We start from the raw sequence: 18,459 nt of genomic DNA on the forward strand, positions 1-18,459 counted from the left end.
AGCTCTTGCAGAGCTATTGAAGATAAGGTAGTTTAAATGAGTGGTTTGTGCACAGCTAATTGGAAGCAGTTGATCCACATATAGTGAAAAATACCCTCTATAATTCTTCCCACTATTTTAATAACCTTTATTCTGCTTAATCTCTTCATCTTCCTCTCTTGCTGTCTTAGGCAACTATACTTGTTGACTATATGGCACTTTTGTTCCCCCTGCAACTCCCTCTTTTCCATAAACTGTGGTGGTATCCTGATTTCTCACTAGTATAGGAAATTAAGGATGCAGGGTTTTTTGGTTTGGTTTTACAAAGTTACACGTGTATGAAGCATTATATATGTAAAAATGTATTGTGTCTGACTAGCTTTCTGTTCTCCAGTATAGAACCTTTTAAGATTCTGCAAGTTTTTTTCCCAAAGCTGTAAGGCAAGTATGGCTGCTCACTTACACTGCTGAAAATAAATCATATTAACACTACCCCTGCCCCCCATTTTTACTTCTACAGTGCCTTTCTCATTAGGAGACAGACTTCACAATTATTTTCTGGTTGTTTGCATCCCTTGAAAATTGTTAGCGCTTCTCTATATACTTGGAACATCTCTCTGTTTCAAACACACAGCCATTTATTGTTCAGATGATTTTGGTACATGGAGGCAAACCTGGTTTTTGGGGGGTTTTTTGGTGGTTTGGGTTATTTGGGTTTTGTTTGTTTTCTTTTTTTTTTTTTTTTAACTTGTATGTTGAGCTGTTTCATGGACTCTAAAACAACCTGCCTTAGGACTTGGATGGCTAGATTTTCATTAAACTTCCTGGTAAATCAAGTGTGTAATCATGCCGCTCGTACTTGAGGTGACTCGAGGCATTTTCAGAGTAATGAAGTAAATACCAGCTACATAGGAATATGTTATAATACTTACGTTGCTTATCAAAAAAGCAATCAAAATAAACTAAGTGGGATGGGTAGATGGAGCATTTGGCTTGTGTTGTCCCCTTTGCGTGTATGACAGTTGAAGATGTCCAGCTTTGCTGCTGTGTGTGTTGTAAAATATATGTAATGGTCTGTCAGTGTTTTGTGAAGTAGCTTTTATAATTTAGATATTTAGTTTTTCATCTTTGCCTTCCCATTTTCACTCCATCATTTCTGGTCAGTCTTGCCTGCCTAGTTTTTTGGCATTTCTGCCTTTCTTACCTCATCAACATGCCACGTTGCTGATCATGCATTACTGAGATAGGATAGCAAGCTTCAGTACAAATGCAGCATCGTTGTGGTTTGTTTCGTAGGTCTTAGAGATTGTAGCATAACACGTAAATTTTGTATGTTGGGGAAAAAAAATAAATTTGGACTCCAGTCGTCGTCTTGTTCGTCACTTTGCAACCCAGTGGAATTCATTGCCCTTAGTGTAGATTTTGTCATGGAAAGCCTTGCTTAAGAAATGTCAACTAGCAGACATGAAATTTGAGCATCCTGTTGACAACTATATAAGCTAAGGAAGAATGTATAAAATATCAAAACAAAAGTATGTGCCAACTTTCTTAATGCTATTTACAGCATTCCCCTCCCTAACTTTAACAACTGGACATCTGGGGAAAAACCTGGCAGACAAGTCTTAAGGTTTACACTGAACAAAGTTATGGATTGATATAATGGCTAATGGGAACTTGGCAGCAGAAGAGATTTGGCTTAGTGTTCAGTAAAATTTATACTGTTGTGGTACACTGTTAAAGTCATGCTAACTGTAGATTGACATTAACTTGTCTGTTGCTAGTGTGATTTCCCCTGGTGACGGTTTTATTCCATGCATTGCCTGCTCTTTCACATATGCTTCTGGGCAAAACCCCCTAAATCTTAGACTGTAAATAACCTAAAAACATTTTAAAATCTAGTGTATACCAAAAAGCAAAAGTTAAAACCACTTAACTTACAAAGGCACTTCTGCTTTTCAACAGCAAAAAGTGCTTTTGAAAACTTGCCCTGTATGCTGATCACCGTTCTTCAGAAACTGAGAACTTCATGTCTTTTGGTTTTCAGGGACTCATTGGTGCTGCAGACCATGTTTGGGGGGGCTGTTGCTATTTGGGAAGAACCTACGTTGTAAAGTATAATTGTATTCTGCAGTGCAGAAAGGATACCTTAAAAATTGTTCAAACTTGTGTGGACAGTTCCTCAGAAAACACTAATCTTCAGAGGTGCAGTGACTGTATAGAATTGTTTGTTCTAAGTTTAGTTACTGTATCACATGAGGAGGAACGTTTTATGGCTGAAAATGTAAACATTCCTGAGGGAAACTTGCTGTTCTGGCTTAACACAGAACTGATAAGTCATACAAGATTGTTATGTTGATATTTTTAACATTTTTTCCTTAAGGACCAAAATAATGAGGAGAAGCACGCAGATGGACTTATAGTAAGTCTAAATCTAATCTTTATCTCCCTTTATTTCTGCAGAACATGTGAACAGAGACCTGAATTTCCACTCATTTTGCAACATACTTCTTCCTTTCTCTAATTTACTGCTTCAAGTGTCTTGTTAAAATTACTGTTGAGTCATTAGCTTCTAATGTTGGCTAACACCCTTGCCTTTAGAAAATATAGTGATCAGTTTTGTTCTGTCTTAAACGGCAGTGTTATGGCTGAACACTTCGATACAAATCTGCTGTGTGAACAGATAAAAGGGAAATTATTTGGGTAGAAATAGTTTTGTGTTCCATCTGAAATATGTTTGTGTATGAAATAGATCAGCTATCTGTGTGCTTCAAGTAGTTTGTCTTTTCTACAGTGCTGCTCATTTGACGCAAAGTTGTATTATGTCTGTTTAAGCAATGTTTCTTCTTTAATATAACTTCCGCATTTTTAATATAACTTCTGTCATCTTCGGTTTCAGTCACATGTGACTTCTCTTTCTTCGTTCTCTTTTTGTCACTTGAGTACATTTCAGATACTTTTAATAGGAGATTGGTTTCAGTAAAACATAACTCTGAAAATCAGTGTTTTTTCATTACAGCTGACAATAGTTCCCAAGCTTTATGTGTCTTTCCATTATATACAGCTTTAGCAGTATGATGTTCTGCTATGAACTGGGGAGTAAAGATGCACATACAGATTTTGGATTCATGCTTATTGTAATTAAGATGAACCATTACCCTGTGGATAGTCATGTAATTTGGGTCTTAGTGTAATGGAGTAGGTGCTGGTACGTGCCCTGGAAAAGAGAGGTCTATAGTCTGAATTTGAATAGCCACTCTTCTAATTATCTGTGGGCTGGCTTATGCTTGGGAGGAAAAAAAGAGTATTTGTGTAAGAATATGTTAACTGATGCATCAGTGATTGTGAAGACTGAAATGTTGATGCTGTTGAGGTCAACGTTAGCTTGGGCTAAAGGTCAGGATTTCACGTTAAACTTAGGCAGGAATATGATCCATGTTTGATACCATGGTGGGATGCTGGTCTTGTTGTTTCTGCGTGGTTGTTTTTAAGCTGTTATTAAACTCAGAGTAGGAAGCTTTCAGGTCTGCCTTCATCTGTTTCTAAACCATGAAGGCATACACCAAAGTATCTAAGAAGCTCCAGTTCATGTTGCGGTGTGGAGAATTGTTTAAGGATACATTTTTGTCCTGCATACAAAGTCAAAGTTACTTTGTTTTTTTTCTTCCTTTATCACACCAGTGTTCTGTCTCATGCATATTATTAGTTTCCCTAAAAACTAGGGGAGATAGAGACAGCAATAGCATCCTGTGTATCATAGGATCGTCTTGATTTTAAGTTTCTTACTTCTGAAGATGGGATCGTGATTTTAAACTATGAAATATGTGGGACAGGGACCTACCTGTGTTGCGTGCATAATTGCACAAGCAGTTGAAGTGGTGTATAAGGGACATTGATTTTTTCTGGAATACAGTGGAGTAACAGTATAAGTACTGTATTATTTATTTGTATACTAGTTAGTCACACCAAAGAAAATGTAGAAAGCAGTTTTTCTGCTTTTTTTTAAACTGGAGATTTTAAAAAGATAAACAGGGAATAATAGGGTTTTTTCAGTTAAATAAATCCTGTGCTATAAAAAAATATTTAAAATCTTCACTGATTGTTAATGTAGGCTAAAGTTCAGAATTCAAGTTAACCAAGAATGGAGGCAAGAAAGAAGTCTTCCACTTGTAGGAAAATGGGAGGAGGAAGGTTAAGATGACGCTGTTTGCCTCAGTCTGCATGCAAATAGGAATTAATAGACTAAAAGGGGGAAAGAATAGTTGGAGAGCCTCCTCTGTTTTAAATATTGATCTAAAAAGAGGATAGAAGTAAGCATACTGACTAAATTTAAAGGCAAAGCTCATCTACGTTTTTTTAAAAGCAGAACTTTTTTAAAAGTAGAACTCGGTATTGTATGAGCTTCCTGTGCTTGATATTCTTTGCCTTAATCACAGTAGCAAGACTTTTAGCAAAGTGAGGCAAAGATTTTCACAGTTCTGACGTAGATCAATGGTTTTAAATTGCAAGATGTTTGGAAAGGGGTTTTGTGTACCTTTTTTCCAATTAATAACCCAGAACAATGTAGAAGTTCTGGTCGTTGTATGTAAATATGTATAACAAGCAATGCTTAAACAATAACAAAATTACAGGCCAGTGAAGCAAGGCAAAATCATGCTAGTTTGTATTGAAAGACATTGCAATTTAGAGTTCCAAGAGGCTTGTTCTATAAAACCCAAGAACATATACTGAAGTCAGTGACTTTTGTGAGTGTTGAGTTGGATTGGTGGTTCATTTTCAAAGTGCCCACGTTCATGAGTAGATTGAAATGTCCTCTACTGGAGATGCCCTGAAAACTGTCAGCTTGCATTGAAAGAGTTTTGGCCATAAAGCCACTTCATGGCTATATGCTTGCTGATGAGTCTTGTTTTAATTTATGGGTTGATCTACTATGGTCTGGGCAAATGAATTTTTGGGAAAAAAAAAAAAAAAAAAGTTTTAAAAATACAGATTACCTATCCTAATTTTTGCCAGATAATTTGCGTCTTGGCTTTCCACATTTTGTGTACAATATTTATTAATGGACATTGGAAGGAATACCAGAAGCTAGAACTCGCGATAAGAGTTCTTTGTAGGACAATTCAAATCTGTAGCAAATTCAGGTTAGTGTAAATCTGTGTAAAGAATTAAAGTATTACCACTTTGAAAGTATTTCTCATGTCCTCAACTGTCAATTTGTGTTTTACTTTCTCTCTCAGGAATGTGCTATCTTGCATTTGAGCATTTCTTGTGCTCACAATATTCTTGCTATCTGTGCTTTATTTATTTTTTTTTTTTAATTGAGAAAAAATGTGCTTCTCTTTGTTTTGTCTCAGAGCACTATAAACCCGGTTGATGCAGTATATCAGCCCAGTCCTTTGGAACAGTCGGTGATCAGCACAATGCCTTCCCAAGCGGTTATACCTCCAGGTACGGTGTACAGAAAGAACCTCGGGAGAAATATTCGTGAGCAGAGCAGGATGTAACTGCAGTCTAGACGGAGGGGCTGCATAATGGTGGATAGCTTGTGTGGTGCAGAGTGAGGGAAAGGAGCGGGAGGCATGGAGCTTCCTCAGCCAACAGGTAAATCCACTCATAATTCTGTGGATAAGCTGATATATTTTTCTTGCTCTATGTTACTAGCTTACATTTCTAATATACTTTCTTAAAATAAATGAAACTATAATGTACAGAAAAGATAAGTGCTTCCTAGCTAAATAACTGGCATTTTTAAAAATGGCATCTTTGCTTAATAGTAGGAAAGAGTTAGATAACAATGACAGAAACATGTTTTTCTGTCTGAATGGCTCTTATACAAAAGGATTTCATTTTTGAAGGTGAGATGGAATAATGTAGAATCTCCTTCCTAACAAAAGTATAGTTCTCACATTTAAATGTGAATTTTGGGTTTAACATATCAAAATCTCCCCTAGAACCTGCTCAGTTGTGCAAGTCAGAGCAGCGACCCTCATCTTTGCCAGTGGGACCTGTAGTAGCATCGCTTGGAAATCAGACTCCAACACCAAATAGTACAGGTACAGTTCTGTGTAACTCTTACTGAAGTTCAAGAAACAAAAGCTGAGTATATACTGTCTGTAACCTAATGTAATTAGCTATTAAGATAACATCATATGGGCCTACAGCTTGCTTTTAATCAACACGTATTTCAGTGTTGTGTTAAAATCGATTATTCTGCTTTTCTCCCCCTGTGTATACATTATACGTAGAAGTATTACCAGCTCGCTTTCTTGTCTCCATCATTGCAGTCTTGCAGTAATTGGCACAAGAACTTTGCAGTTAATGCATCATGTGTGGCCTTTGGAGTTTTTAATTAATTAATTCCTTCCTCTCGCACTTAAATAATAGCATTCATTGGGCTTTTTAAAACTACAATAGATGCTTTGAAGCAAAAGTTGCTATAATATACGTGAAGTGGCTTTAATTATCTGTTTACAATTCCTATAATATTTTTAGGAGTTTTTTTTAAAACATAGCTACATACTTAACAGATTTTGTATCATCTGTCTACATTGACTGTTACTTCCTGATCAGTTGTATTGATTATATTTTCCATCACGCTAAAACTCTCTGTTTCCTCCCAAGTTTTTTTGTAAGCTTGTCTGCAAGTGATTTGTTATTACTTCATTACTACCCTTCCTTCCCAGAACACTAATGTGTGTGTTAAACAGTATTTGCACCAATCTTTTCAGATGGAAGGATCCCACTACTGGCTTTTTCTCCTGCCAGAAAGTTCCTTTTTCTTAGTCTGACTCTATGCATTTGGTCTTCTAGTTAGTTTCTGATGATTGTTGTTTGCATAAATACCTCAGCTGGCTTAACAACCTCTGTTGTGACTTTGGCTTCCGCTGTTGACCTGGTTTGGCTTTTTTGCTATGACTCTTTGAAAAACAGTGAATTAGTGGTGAGGCAGGATTCGTGTAACCCAATTTAGAAACTGTATTAATTAGATTTTTGTCGCAAATATATTTGTAGCTAAATTGGAAAAGGATGTTTTAGGTAAGTAGAATACAAGTTGAGGAAAACTGGCTGGACTGTCAGGAGCGAGGCTTGCGATCAGCTGTATGAGGTCCAAATGGCAACCAAGTGACTACTGGTGTTTCTCAGGAGTTGATACTGAGTCTGGTACTGCTTAACATCTCAGATAGCCTAGACACGGACCTTGCCAAGTTGGGGAGAACAATGGACGGGGCAGGGCTGCCCTTCAGAGGGGCTGTGACCTGCTGGGGGTATGGACTGACAGAAACCTCATGAAGTTTGATGAAGGCGAATGCAAAGTCCTCCACCCACCTATGACCCCTGCCCTGTTGCATGGGGTTGACTGCAGCTGGGCCGAAGAGGAGCCAGGGTGTCCTGGTGAGCAACAAGTGGGACATGAGTCATCACCTTGGAGTGTTGAAGGTTTTGCTGCATACCGGGCTGGATTAGTGAGAGTGTAAAGAGCAGATTAGGAGAAGTGGTTGTTCCTCTCTCTCTACTTGTGAGACTATGTCTTGAGTACTAGGTATAGTTTTGGGTTCCACGGTACAAAGACGTGGACCACCGAAATTAGGAAGTTGAGGCCCATGATGTACTCAGAGGCTGACAGAACTGGGTTTGTTCAGCCTTCGGAATATCAAGCTAAAGAGGGATGTTACCACTGTCTTCTGCCAACTATTGGGAGGGTGTAAAGAGGATAGTACTGGGGTCTTCTTGGAGATGCATAGCAAAAGGGTGAGGCAGTCAACCCAATTTGTAGAAAAGAAATTCCAAATAGAAAATGTTTTGGTTTTATAATGAGGTGGTTCAAACTTTGGAGTAGGTTCCCCAGAAAGATTATGGAATTTTCATCTTGAGAGATATTTAAAACCTGATTAGATGTGATCTTGAACAAACTGGTCTAACTTTGAGTGGGAAGTAGACCAGATGACTTCCAGAGATCCCTTCTAACATAAATCGTACTATAAATCTTTACAAGTTTTCAGTATTGTTGTTTTGCCTTTAGTTGACAACTTTTGGGAAAACATGTCCTTATGCTTTACCGGTGCTCTGTGTTCTTGATTTTCCTTGTGACGTTTCTTTTGCTATCTATTAAATGAAACTCGGTATGAACCTAACTAATTATTGTTTCCAATTTTGTAAGATATCATGGCTTCTGAGTTCACATTGGACTTTATTGATTTGAACAATCCTACTCATGAGTTAGAACTGGTGAATTTTGAAAGATTTTTTTTGTTTGTTTTTATTCAGTCTGTAATTTTTAATACTCCATAGGGAGTGGGCAATCAGCACCTAGCAGCAGCCTCACCTCTCCAAGCCATGTCAACCTGTCTCCAAATACAGTCCCGGATTTTTCTTACTCAAGCAGTGAGGATGAGTTCTATGATGCTGATGAATTCTATCAGAGCAGTTCTTCCCCAAAGCGATGTATGGAGTAAGTAGCAGAAAGTGTGCCGTGTGTGCTGAATGCAATTTTTGTGTATGAGGGCGTGGCTTGTCTGCTTGTAGAAGTTGGTTTAGCTAAGTAAGTGAATAAGCCACATCGGCTTTAAACAACAACAAAAAAAAAAGGCAAAGGAGGCAAAGAAGCCATTCTGTGTAACAGAATAAGCACAGTCATCTGTGGGGGATGCAGTTTCTTCCTCTGCTCCTTCCGTTCCATCAGGTATATGTGTTGACAAAACTGTAACATAATCCAAACTTGGGAAGCCACCAGCTCAGAGATATAATCTGGGACCGTGGTGTATTCCACATGCAGTTGTTGCAGCCTATTGGTAAATAGCCAATTCCCTTTCACATTTACTAAAAGAAATTTTTGAAGTTGACTGCTTTTCCCCAAAATGCCTATTTACTCTTCTTTTTTATGAATCAGAAAATTAGTTTTAAGAGATGCTACACATTTCGAAGAGGAGCAAGTCAGCTGTTTTATGCCTTCAGGTGTTACTGTCTTAGACTGCAGGCTTTCTCATTCGTTCAGCTACAGTCCATTTTAAGTTTTCTGTGAATTAGCGTGCAGCACGCATATTGAGGTCTATCAGTAAACTCCTTGTCTATGTATATCGAATTAGAATAATTTGGTCTGGATTAGTTCGTTGTGAATTGTGAGAATTTATTACTCTTCTGTAGTTCTTCAGGGTCTGCTGCAGTCCTGACTCGGAGCAGCACTGGTAGTAGTATGAAACGTCCGGATACCACCGAGTCCCTCAATTCTTCCATGTCTAATGGGACAAATGATGCTGGTAAGTGGACCGTGTGGACATTCAGTGAGGAGTTTTGATTGTTAAAAACTGTGCATGTGTGATCATACGTATATCATGAGGTACCTACGGAAAAAGGTTTATCTACTGTTTCTTTACTAATGTGAGAATATTGAACTGTAGGGTGTAAAAACGTTAGTTTTATAAATGAGACCTTTTTGATAGCTAATTTATTTGCTAATTAAATACAGTCTGTCTTTGAAGGTTTAGAGAAAAACAAAAGCAATTTGGTCTTTCTAGATCTCTTTGATCCTCCTGATGATCGAGATGATGATGGGGAAGGAGAATCAGTGGAAGAACATAAGAGTGTTATTATGCATCTGTTGTCACAAGTTAGATTAGGAATGGATCTAACAAAGGTAAACGTGCTGATTGTTCATGGGGAAGGGAGGGAGAGTAAACCTTAAATTCTGTGTAAATCAGTTTGATGTTAAAGTAAAAATTTAACTGTGTATTTGCTCTAAGAGCTAGTTAAGCTGTAATCTCTTTAGCATGTTTTTTTTTTTTTTGAATTGGAGTTGTTACTGGGAGGGAAATAATGAATGCAGAATAAGTATACCCAGCTGCGAAAATCTGTTTGAGAGAAGAGTTTGTTGTAGAAAGTAGCTGCTTGTTGTCTTTGAACCTGATCCTTGGAATGCCTGTAAAGCTGGGATAAGAGGAATGCTGTGTGTGCTAGTAATGTTTCTCCATGGAGTAGTACTGTTTCACCTGTCTTTAGCTTCCTAGAACAAAGTTCTACAAGTTCCCAGTGTAAGGTGACGTTCAATGAGACGTAAACAAAATAAAAGGGGGAACTAAGCATGTAGTGAAATGCTTCTCTTAACTGGGATCTCGTTGAGTAAGTAGCTTGTGTATTTTAAAATGCTACATGTAGGTCTGGCAAGTAGAGAGTTGGATTTTTCATGAATGCTATTCATGTCGGTGTCTGTCATAAGGCTAGACAAACAGGATTCTGAAGGTGTTGATCTTTCTAGGCAGCTCAGTTAAATTTAAACAAGTAATTCCAGGTTGAAAAAGAGTAGGAGAGATCAATCCTATCATTAGTTTTCTTAAGTGGGTGACTAGTTGTGCAGTCTGCACCTCACAACAGGCAATAAAAAGATAAACTTAAAACTCTTCTGGAGAAATAGCCAGCAGCTCACAAGCAAACTATGGAAGGTTTCTGGCAGTTCTGGATAGGAATTGATCCAAAATGTGTCTGTTTTGGGAACTCCTGGAATAGCTGAAAGTGATCTCAAGTTAAGCTGCCAAGAAGCATGATGAGCATCTTGTCTGCGTCGCTTTGAAGTCAACAACAGCAATCAACGCCGCCATCAGCAGCGGTCTGTACCACACTGATGCAGACATCAGACCCACAAGAATGGAACCTGCAAATGCTCTTGGGGAAGAAAAGTAGTAGGGAAGAGATTAACCTTCATCTTGATAAAGAGGCACCAAAGAGGCTGTGACTACATAGAATGAGATTTTGACTATAGCTGAAAATTGACAGTGTGCATATAGATGAAATAAAATAATCAGTGTTACAGTAATTAAGAACAACTTTTGACAAGCTCAGCCATGTAGTTGGATATGCTTTAAGGGGGACTAGAATATACGTAAGATGAGACAGTTCTTCTTCAATCTTTGGTTTTATAGAAGATGCCAACTGACCTGCATATGTCAGAACTCATTGGTAAGGTTGAGGACACAATCAGCTTACAGGCACACGAAGCCGTGGGTGCTTTGTATGCTATTTACAGTTAGTTCGTAGAATGCTTTTGTGCAGGATGTTACGTATCTTGAGCTGTAAGAGGTGTTTTTCTTCACCCAGGTGGTTCTTCCAACTTTCATCCTGGAACGAAGATCGCTGTTGGAAATGTATGCAGACTTTTTTGCACATCCGGACTTATTTGTCAGGTAATTGATTTTTAAAGTAGAGCATTAACTGGTTTGTGGCCCTTGTGAGCTGCCAAAAGCAAGCTGGTAGTTTTGAAGAATATTGCTTGGGTTTTGATCTAAACTTGAAAAATAGTCAAAGTAGTTAAACTTCTAGTTGTAAAACAACCAAACATCCAAAAAGCTTTCCTGTATTTGAGGTACCTGCTTGTATTTCATTTTGCCTGTCCTTCTCTTCTCTCTTGGCCCCTGTAGCATTAGTGACCAGAAGGATCCAAAGGAACGAATGGTTCAAGTGGTTAAGTGGTACCTCTCAGCTTTTCATGCAGGAAGAAAAGGGTCAGTTGCTAAAAAGCCTTACAATCCCATTTTGGGCGAGATCTTCCGATGTCACTGGGTGTTACCAGGCACTGAAGGTGAAGATGATATGGTTAGTTTCTTGTGGTATGTTTTTTGGTGCCTAGAATGCATGCAAGTAATTCCCAAAGCTTTATTAATGTACTGACTGAAATGGCTCATGCTGTGTTTAAGTAGCAAAATCGACAAACTATGGCCATTTCTTAGCTGATTTCCCCTCCTCCTTTCCTCCTTTTCTTTGGACAGAAGATTAAAATGTCTTGTGTCACAAGATCTCAGCTGTTAGTTTGTTAAGAACTATGTGACGTGTTGAAAATGTTCTCTTTTCTTTTTTTTTCCCTGAACTGTTTCATACCACTGCATATGAATTCCTTTCTTTCCAAAGTTCTGATTATTTTTATTATCATTTCTCTAAACCCTTGTGTTTTTAACAGTGGGGTTTCTTTTCTTCCCCTACAACCTAGAAAGCAGGGCAGTTTCTCCAGTATATTTAATTTTTCCTTTAAAAATCTTTTTGTAGACTTCAGAAGTTTGGATTCTGAGCTCAGATAATATTGTAGTTGTACATCTGTGTCTGGCCACTGCTCTTCCTTTTGTACTTTATCAGTGTATGTCTGGTGAAGTGAAGGACACAGCAGCAGCAGTGCCCCACTCGTAATCTGAAATCGTCTACCAGTGTATGAGCTTTTCTCTTATTCCCCAAGTCTCAGTGAGACTCAAGGATTAATCAGACTTCTGCATGAGAGCCATGCTCAGCACAGTGCCTCGCTGATTCTCAAGAAAAGCTCTAGCACTTGCAGCGCAGCCTGGTGTGGGGATTTTTTGCTGGTGTTCTTTGTTTGGGTGGGTTTTTGGGTTTCACTTTTTGGGTTTTTTTGACATATAGCCTCAGTGTAGTGTATCTAAACATGATTATTTAGATACAGAACATGTATTTTTCCCATTTAATTTGCTCCCCCCCAATTAGTCTGCTCAAATCTTTCTCTTGTTTCTGAGGTGAATGCTTGGACTCTTGCTTGCTGGCAGAAAGACCATGTTGTATTTGTGCTTCCATTGCTTCTAATGATGGATTACATGTCTCGTGATTTGCCACAGGAAATGAATGTTGTTCTATGGTTTTGTGATACATATAATCTGATCATTATTAATATGCATATCAGACTTTATCAGAAGCAAAAATTTAAAACTATTTCTTATTAGTTAATAAGAAATTAAGTGGATTTAAATACTACTTTGAAATTGGGTTTATACATGACTCTTCCAATGGTAACTGTTGTATTTAGGGGCATCTCCCCAAATACATTTATACTTAAGAGAGTAGAAGCTGCATGTTCTTCAGAAAGCGTCATAGTTTCAGGAGTAAGGAGTTACTCCCCATCAAATTAGCAAACTGACAATATGTTAAAATCACTATGATACATTTTTAGAAGTCTTTAAACATGGAAGCAACTCTCTGGGAAGCATCTAGTGTTTTGTAAACACTGTCAGTGACAACAATCCTCTCTACTGTCATGCAGGAGCCAGTTTCAGAAGGACCAGTTCCTTGGGTCAGTAAAAGCAGTGTAACGTTTGTGGCAGAGCAGGTCTCCCATCATCCTCCAAGTAAGTTGACAGTAACTTTGCTAACAGGGATGGCATCTGGATAGGAGCAGCAGTAAAGTCAGCTCTTGGTTTAAGTCTTGGATTTGTATTTTCTCTCCAAATGTAAAAGCTGAAGATTTTCTCTAGAAACCAATTGCAAACTCTGTTGCCACCTAAGTATGAGGCACTTGGGGATGTTTCCTGATGAATAAATTTGGAAACAATCATATTAATGTCTTGTGCTGCTATCTTTAATCCCTTTTTTTCAGTTTCAGCGTTTTACGCCGAGTGTTTTAGCAAGAGGATACAGTTCAATGCTCACATATGGACCAAGTCAAAATTCTTAGGAATGTCTATTGGGGTTCATAACATAGGGCAAGGTATGTGTGTGTAAATTTAATAATAAAAGATAAATTCACATTTCTGCAACAATTTTTGCAGAAATTACTTAGTCATTCTATGAAATGTAAGAAATGCTTGATTTTTATGTCATCTGACCTTATGTATCTAGGAATTAGTGATTCCTTCTTCATGCTTTGCGTGCTGAAATCACTGAGGACCCGGTTTTCCGCACGAATGTGCCCTTCTCTAGAAGCTGGGCATTCTCAGCATCTAAATAAAGCTCTTTCTTTGCCTTTCCATTTCATGGTACCTGTTGATAGATGCCATTAGTGAGTTATTTCAGGAGATCATTATGAAAAGATTTGTAGAGTTTTTGCTGAAGATTTCTAAAATCTATTTTTGTTTTTCTTTGATAGGATGTGTCACATGCCTGGATTATGATGAACACTATATTTTGACCTTTCCTAATGGCTATGGAAGGCAAGTAAATGCTCCATTTGGGATTTTCATTTTTAACACCCTGCAATATTTCATGCTTAATATTTATTGGTTAAGAGGGTATAAATGTACATGTGTATCTGTAATTGTAGGTCTATTCTCACTGTGCCATGGATAGAACTTGGTGGAGAATGCAGTATTAATTGCTCCAAGACAGGCTATAATGCTTCCATCGTCTTCCACACAAAACCATTTTATGGAGGAAAGAAGCACAGGATTACAGCTGAAATTTTGTAAGGAGGTTTCTTCAGTTAATCTCACTTATCTGCTACTTTAAATGCTGACAGTGTTTCTTCAAGACAGTCAGGAGTGTAACACAGTGGAACAGCTACGCCCAGTAACTCAGCTCATTTTATAGCCAAGATCTGTGAGGAAGCCCGCACAGGCCTGCATCCCCCCTGTCCTGCTCCAGAACATTCTCAGCTGATCAGCAAAAGGAACTTAAGTTTTCACTCCTGAATTACTCGCCTGTCTTCATCATTACCTCTCCTAAAAATACTGAGGCAAGCCCTGTAGCGCTGTCACTCGCAGGGTGTCAGTTCTGCTGCAGACTTCTACATACTTATTTATACCTGTGATTTGGTGGGGTTTGGTTAGACCCTGTGCAGGTGCCCAGAGCAGAGAATTCAGTGGAGATTCTCATCTTATTTGGAGACCTGCTGTGATGTGCGTAAGCGATGCTGACAAAATGAGGTTTATAACTTGGTTTTACAGCACTTCTTGACAACCACTGACAGATGCCATTTGTGAACTAGTGTTTGCGCTTCCCAGTAGTCTGGGGAAGAAGCTGAGTTTGTGAAACCTTTTAACACTTGACCTTACCGCTCTAAATCTGTTTCGAAAGCTTGTAACTAGTTTCCTAAACTCTAAATGCAGACACAGCCCTAAGGCAAGACCTGCCTTATTCTGGAACAGCCCTTCCTTTTAAGGCTTATCCAACCAATTAATGCAAAACTTCTCACTGGGGAACAGAGCCCTCATCTTCTCTGTATCGGTGACAGACATTTTAAGGGCTGATACAAAACAGACTGTCCAGCAAACAGGACAGAGTTTTGATCCTTTACTCTTTCAGTTACTGTAATATAACTGAGAAGTGACCGTTTCTTTCTCTTTAGTTCTCCTAACGACAAGAAACCCTTCTGCTCAATTGAAGGAGAATGGAATGGTGTCATGTACGCAAAATACACGACAGGGGTAAAGCAGCTTTTATTTCTTTTTCCCTTTTCATCAGAAATGGAAGATTGTGCTTAAAAAGGGGTTTTTTTGTGGTTTGGGTTTGTTTTTTTTTAAACAAATGCTAGTACTTGGGAATGCCCACGATTACAAGAATGCTGAATGCGAGATAAAAGTCCTGAATTTACTTTAATTCATTCTGAAGGCAACCTGAGTTTTATAGCAAGAACAGAATCTAAGGAATTACGGGTTTTCATCTATTTCCTGACAACCAGTGACTTGTGTGTGAGGGTATATGAATTTTAAGTCTAGATAAAGAACTGATTTATTTTTTCTCCTAAATCTCACTGTCTAGGAGAATGCTGTCTTTATAGATACCAAGAAAATGCCTACAATTAAGAAGAAGGTAAGGAAATTGGAGGACCAAGACGACTTTGAGTCTCGCTGGTAAGAACTTTAGTTTAAAAATGGGCAAATTAAAACTTTGGTTTTTTTAGACTCAAGTTTGCAGCACAGAGTCTGGCTACTGGTACGCACTTAATCCATTCGGGGCACGGACGCCTGTGCTCTTGGTTAGCCTTTGCTGCAGGACAGAGCCAAGGTACAAGCAGGTCAGCGTTTTAAGGGGGAAGAGGAGACCTGTAGTTCTGGGCCACATCCTCATGGGGACTCAATGTTCCAGGGAGGTCCAGAGAGCATCACTACTGCCTCCCCGCTCCTGGCAACAGGCAGTGCAGTTGTGGTTTTATAGATACTGGCGGGTTTCTGCCCTTTCACTAAAGTGAGACCTACTTTAATTGAACCTATTGATGACTAGTAGCCAGTAACATGTTTCTACAGCCTCGTAGCACTTTGCTTCTCTAAAGCAGTCTCCATCCAAATTTCTTTTTTAAGCTTATGGAAAGACGTAACCTACAACTTAAAAATTAGAGACATTGACGCAGCCACAGCTGCAAAGCACGCGCTTGAAGAAAGACAAAGAGCTGAAGCCAGAGCCAGAAAGGAGAATGAGACCTCATGGGAAACAAGGGTGAGCTTTATTCAAACAATGTAAATGCCCTCTAACCTGTAGCGCTCGCTCCTTTCCAACTGAGCTGTAAAAAGCTTACATCTGATTATTCCCTTTTCTTCTAGTTATTCCATGAAGACGGGGAGTGCTGGGTTTATGATGAGCCACTATTGAAACGACTTGCTGCCAGTAAACATTGAGTGAGTTATAAAACCAGAAAACATTCAAGCCTTGGCTTAGCAAAGTTTACATCTGATACCAAGATAGTCATCAGTTATCACGTACGTACCGTTCGGAGAACCTGACCCCTCCAGCTACAGTGGTTCCTATCTCAGGGATACTGGACTTACTGATGCAGATAAGCAATTAAATGAAACAAAAACGTCTTGGCTGTGCAGTAACTTATACTGGACTCTGCTCTACTGGTAGTGTATTCAGGCTTCAAAGGCAGGCTGGTGGAGCCCTGTTACTGATGCCTCTAAAGCATGGAGAGTGTGGGCCGTGAAGCATATACACATTGTATAACCACTGTGAAGGCCATGGCATTGGTATCAGTTGCGTAATATTCCTGGGTCCTACATATTTAAAAAACAAGAAACAAAATGCAAGATGTCATTTAAATCTAGCTGATGTTTGCAATGTGTAAATACGAGGATTCCTTTGATGGGACAATTTGGTAGAAAATGCTACTTAAATGTTATCTTCCACCTGTATGATAATCAAATCTTTTGGCATTTCGGTGTCTTGCCCAAAATAACTTTGTTATTTTGAGATTCAAATGTAACCATAGATAATTCTACTCAGTGCATCTTAAAGCTTCATAAAATAGATTTTTCAAACTTCTCTTATGGACTTTTTATTTATTTCATAATAAACCTTTGCAGCAAGACTGTCTTTTCAGCTGAGTGATGATCAGTTGTTTTATGTGAAATGTATTAGTGGTTCTCCCCCCCCCCCATAATCTTTGCAGCTGAGCCTGCTTCCTAAGGAGGTCAGTAATGAACTGGCAGAAAGAACAGAATTTGCAGCACCCACAGTACAATTTTTCTGGAATCTCCCTCCAGCCTTTGTGTCTCTCCTGGCTCACCAGCACTTCAGGAATCTTTGCATTGCTGTGCTTTTGCTTGAAGTTGTGAAATAATGGCTGAGTAGCTAGATGTAGCAATACAACTCTTTCTTTCTACAGTTAAATCTTTTATTTGTCTATGTATGCTGCACATAGAGAAAAACTAAAAAAAAAAGTGTGAGACTAGAGCCTCCCACCTGCTTCCTTAACTCCTCCAGAACTGCAGAATCCTTTCTTTGAGGAGCTGCAACTGCTCTTCAGGAGCTGCTGCAGGAATGATGCACGAGACATTGTGAACAACATGGCACAGCCCAGACCTTCAGAGAGCTGGAGAGGGGAAGGGGCAGCTCTCTGGAGGTGGTGGGAACTCTCTCCCTTTGCTCCAGCTCAAAGTCAGGGCTGTGCTGCTGCTTAATGAGCTTGGGAGATCAATGAGAAGGGTTGGCTGGAAGCTTACTTGAGGAAAGCTTCCTTAGGATGGAAATGGCCACCTTCCTCCTAGCTACACTACTACCCTCTTTCAATAAAAAGAAAGAGGTTTGTAATGTTTCTGTTGCAGAAAGCACCTGGATTACACATCGCTGCAGGGCAAGACGTCAATTTTATTTTAGTATTTTATGGTAAGGGAGAACATTCAGAGTTGATGTGTAAGCTTTGATGTCCTTGATGGAAGTAACATTAGTCATCAAAGAAGATGGGGGCAAGAAAATAAGATGAGGTATTTCACCAGACGAAGAATTCTGTACTTCTGAGACAGCTGTAACCTCTGAGTCACCTTCATACTTTCCATATCCAACCACCTGGAAAAAAGTTACCAGAAAAGAAATGTGGCTCTAAGCTTCTATAGAATTTGGATCTCATTCAGTGTTCATCTGTCCTGACCATTAAATACAGATAGTTAAATGCAATTCAAATGACCACAGTAATTATTAGGAATGTAGAAAATAGAAACACTAATGTGGATAACCACCACATTAGAAGAAGTTTGATAACCTGGGGAGGGGGGGTAGCTCTGTAATCTAAGTTTGGCATTTCAGAAGTTGGCAACGTGGAGCTGCCAGACACTCACGTGTACGCTGAGCACTTTCTTCTTGCTGCTTCTGTGAGCCTGGAACCAGGTGACCAGGTCTGACTTTGTAACAGACTTCAGTGCTTCAATCTGAAACCCACAGGAAAGAGGCCAAAGTAGCACAGGGGTGATTCAAGTCATTTTAAACTTTTTTTTTTTCTACAAACTATACTCCATTAGATAGAAGGATCTATTAAAAATAGCATGTAGGTTTAGAATCTGTGTCACTAGTAGCACA

At 38.9% G+C, this 18,459-nt stretch overlaps 2 protein-coding genes across 5 annotated transcripts in view; one reads left to right on the plus strand and one right to left on the minus strand.

Annotated features, from left to right (window-relative positions):
* Positions 1–16,929, plus strand: part of OSBPL9 (oxysterol binding protein like 9) — a 62,418-nt gene extending 45,489 nt beyond the window's left edge. For 2 of the 4 annotated variants that reach the window (XM_086462044.1, XM_086462042.1), the window contains 16 exons: positions 2,360–2,398; positions 5,331–5,424; positions 5,928–6,029; positions 8,266–8,425; positions 9,118–9,230; positions 9,489–9,607; positions 11,062–11,147; positions 11,382–11,560; positions 13,008–13,085; positions 13,334–13,444; positions 13,823–13,886; positions 13,997–14,137; positions 15,020–15,098; positions 15,433–15,524; positions 15,972–16,107; positions 16,212–16,929. In XM_086462044.1, coding sequence (XP_086318170.1) covers positions 2,360–2,398; positions 5,331–5,424; positions 5,928–6,029; positions 8,266–8,425; positions 9,118–9,230; positions 9,489–9,607; positions 11,062–11,147; positions 11,382–11,560; positions 13,008–13,085; positions 13,334–13,444; positions 13,823–13,886; positions 13,997–14,137; positions 15,020–15,098; positions 15,433–15,524; positions 15,972–16,107; positions 16,212–16,286 — 1,668 coding nt within the window. In that variant the 3' untranslated portion in view covers positions 16,287–16,929. Of the gene's footprint in view, positions 1–2,359; positions 2,399–5,330; positions 5,425–5,927; positions 6,030–8,265; positions 8,426–9,117; positions 9,231–9,488; positions 9,608–11,061; positions 11,148–11,381; positions 11,561–13,000; positions 13,086–13,333; positions 13,445–13,822; positions 13,887–13,996; positions 14,138–15,019; positions 15,099–15,432; positions 15,525–15,971; positions 16,108–16,211 lie in introns of all 4 variants that reach the window. The other 2 variants (XM_086462043.1, XM_086462045.1) reach the window with 2 other exon arrangements.
* An 805-nt stretch (positions 16,930–17,734) lies between these two features.
* Positions 17,735–18,459, minus strand: part of NRDC (nardilysin convertase) — a 28,698-nt gene continuing 27,973 nt past the window's right edge. Inside the window, exons 30-31 of the mRNA XM_009958341.2 lie at positions 18,222–18,311; positions 17,735–17,952 (exon numbers count right to left, since the gene is read on the minus strand). Coding sequence (XP_009956643.2) covers positions 17,755–17,952; positions 18,222–18,311 — 288 coding nt within the window. The 3' untranslated portion in view covers positions 17,735–17,754. The remainder of the gene's footprint in view (positions 17,953–18,221; positions 18,312–18,459) is intronic.

Source organism: Leptosomus discolor, chromosome 3 (assembly GCF_034619465.1).
Source record: "Leptosomus discolor isolate bLepDis1 chromosome 3, bLepDis1.hap2, whole genome shotgun sequence".
NCBI classification, from domain to species: Eukaryota; Metazoa; Chordata; class Aves; order Leptosomiformes; family Leptosomidae; genus Leptosomus; species Leptosomus discolor.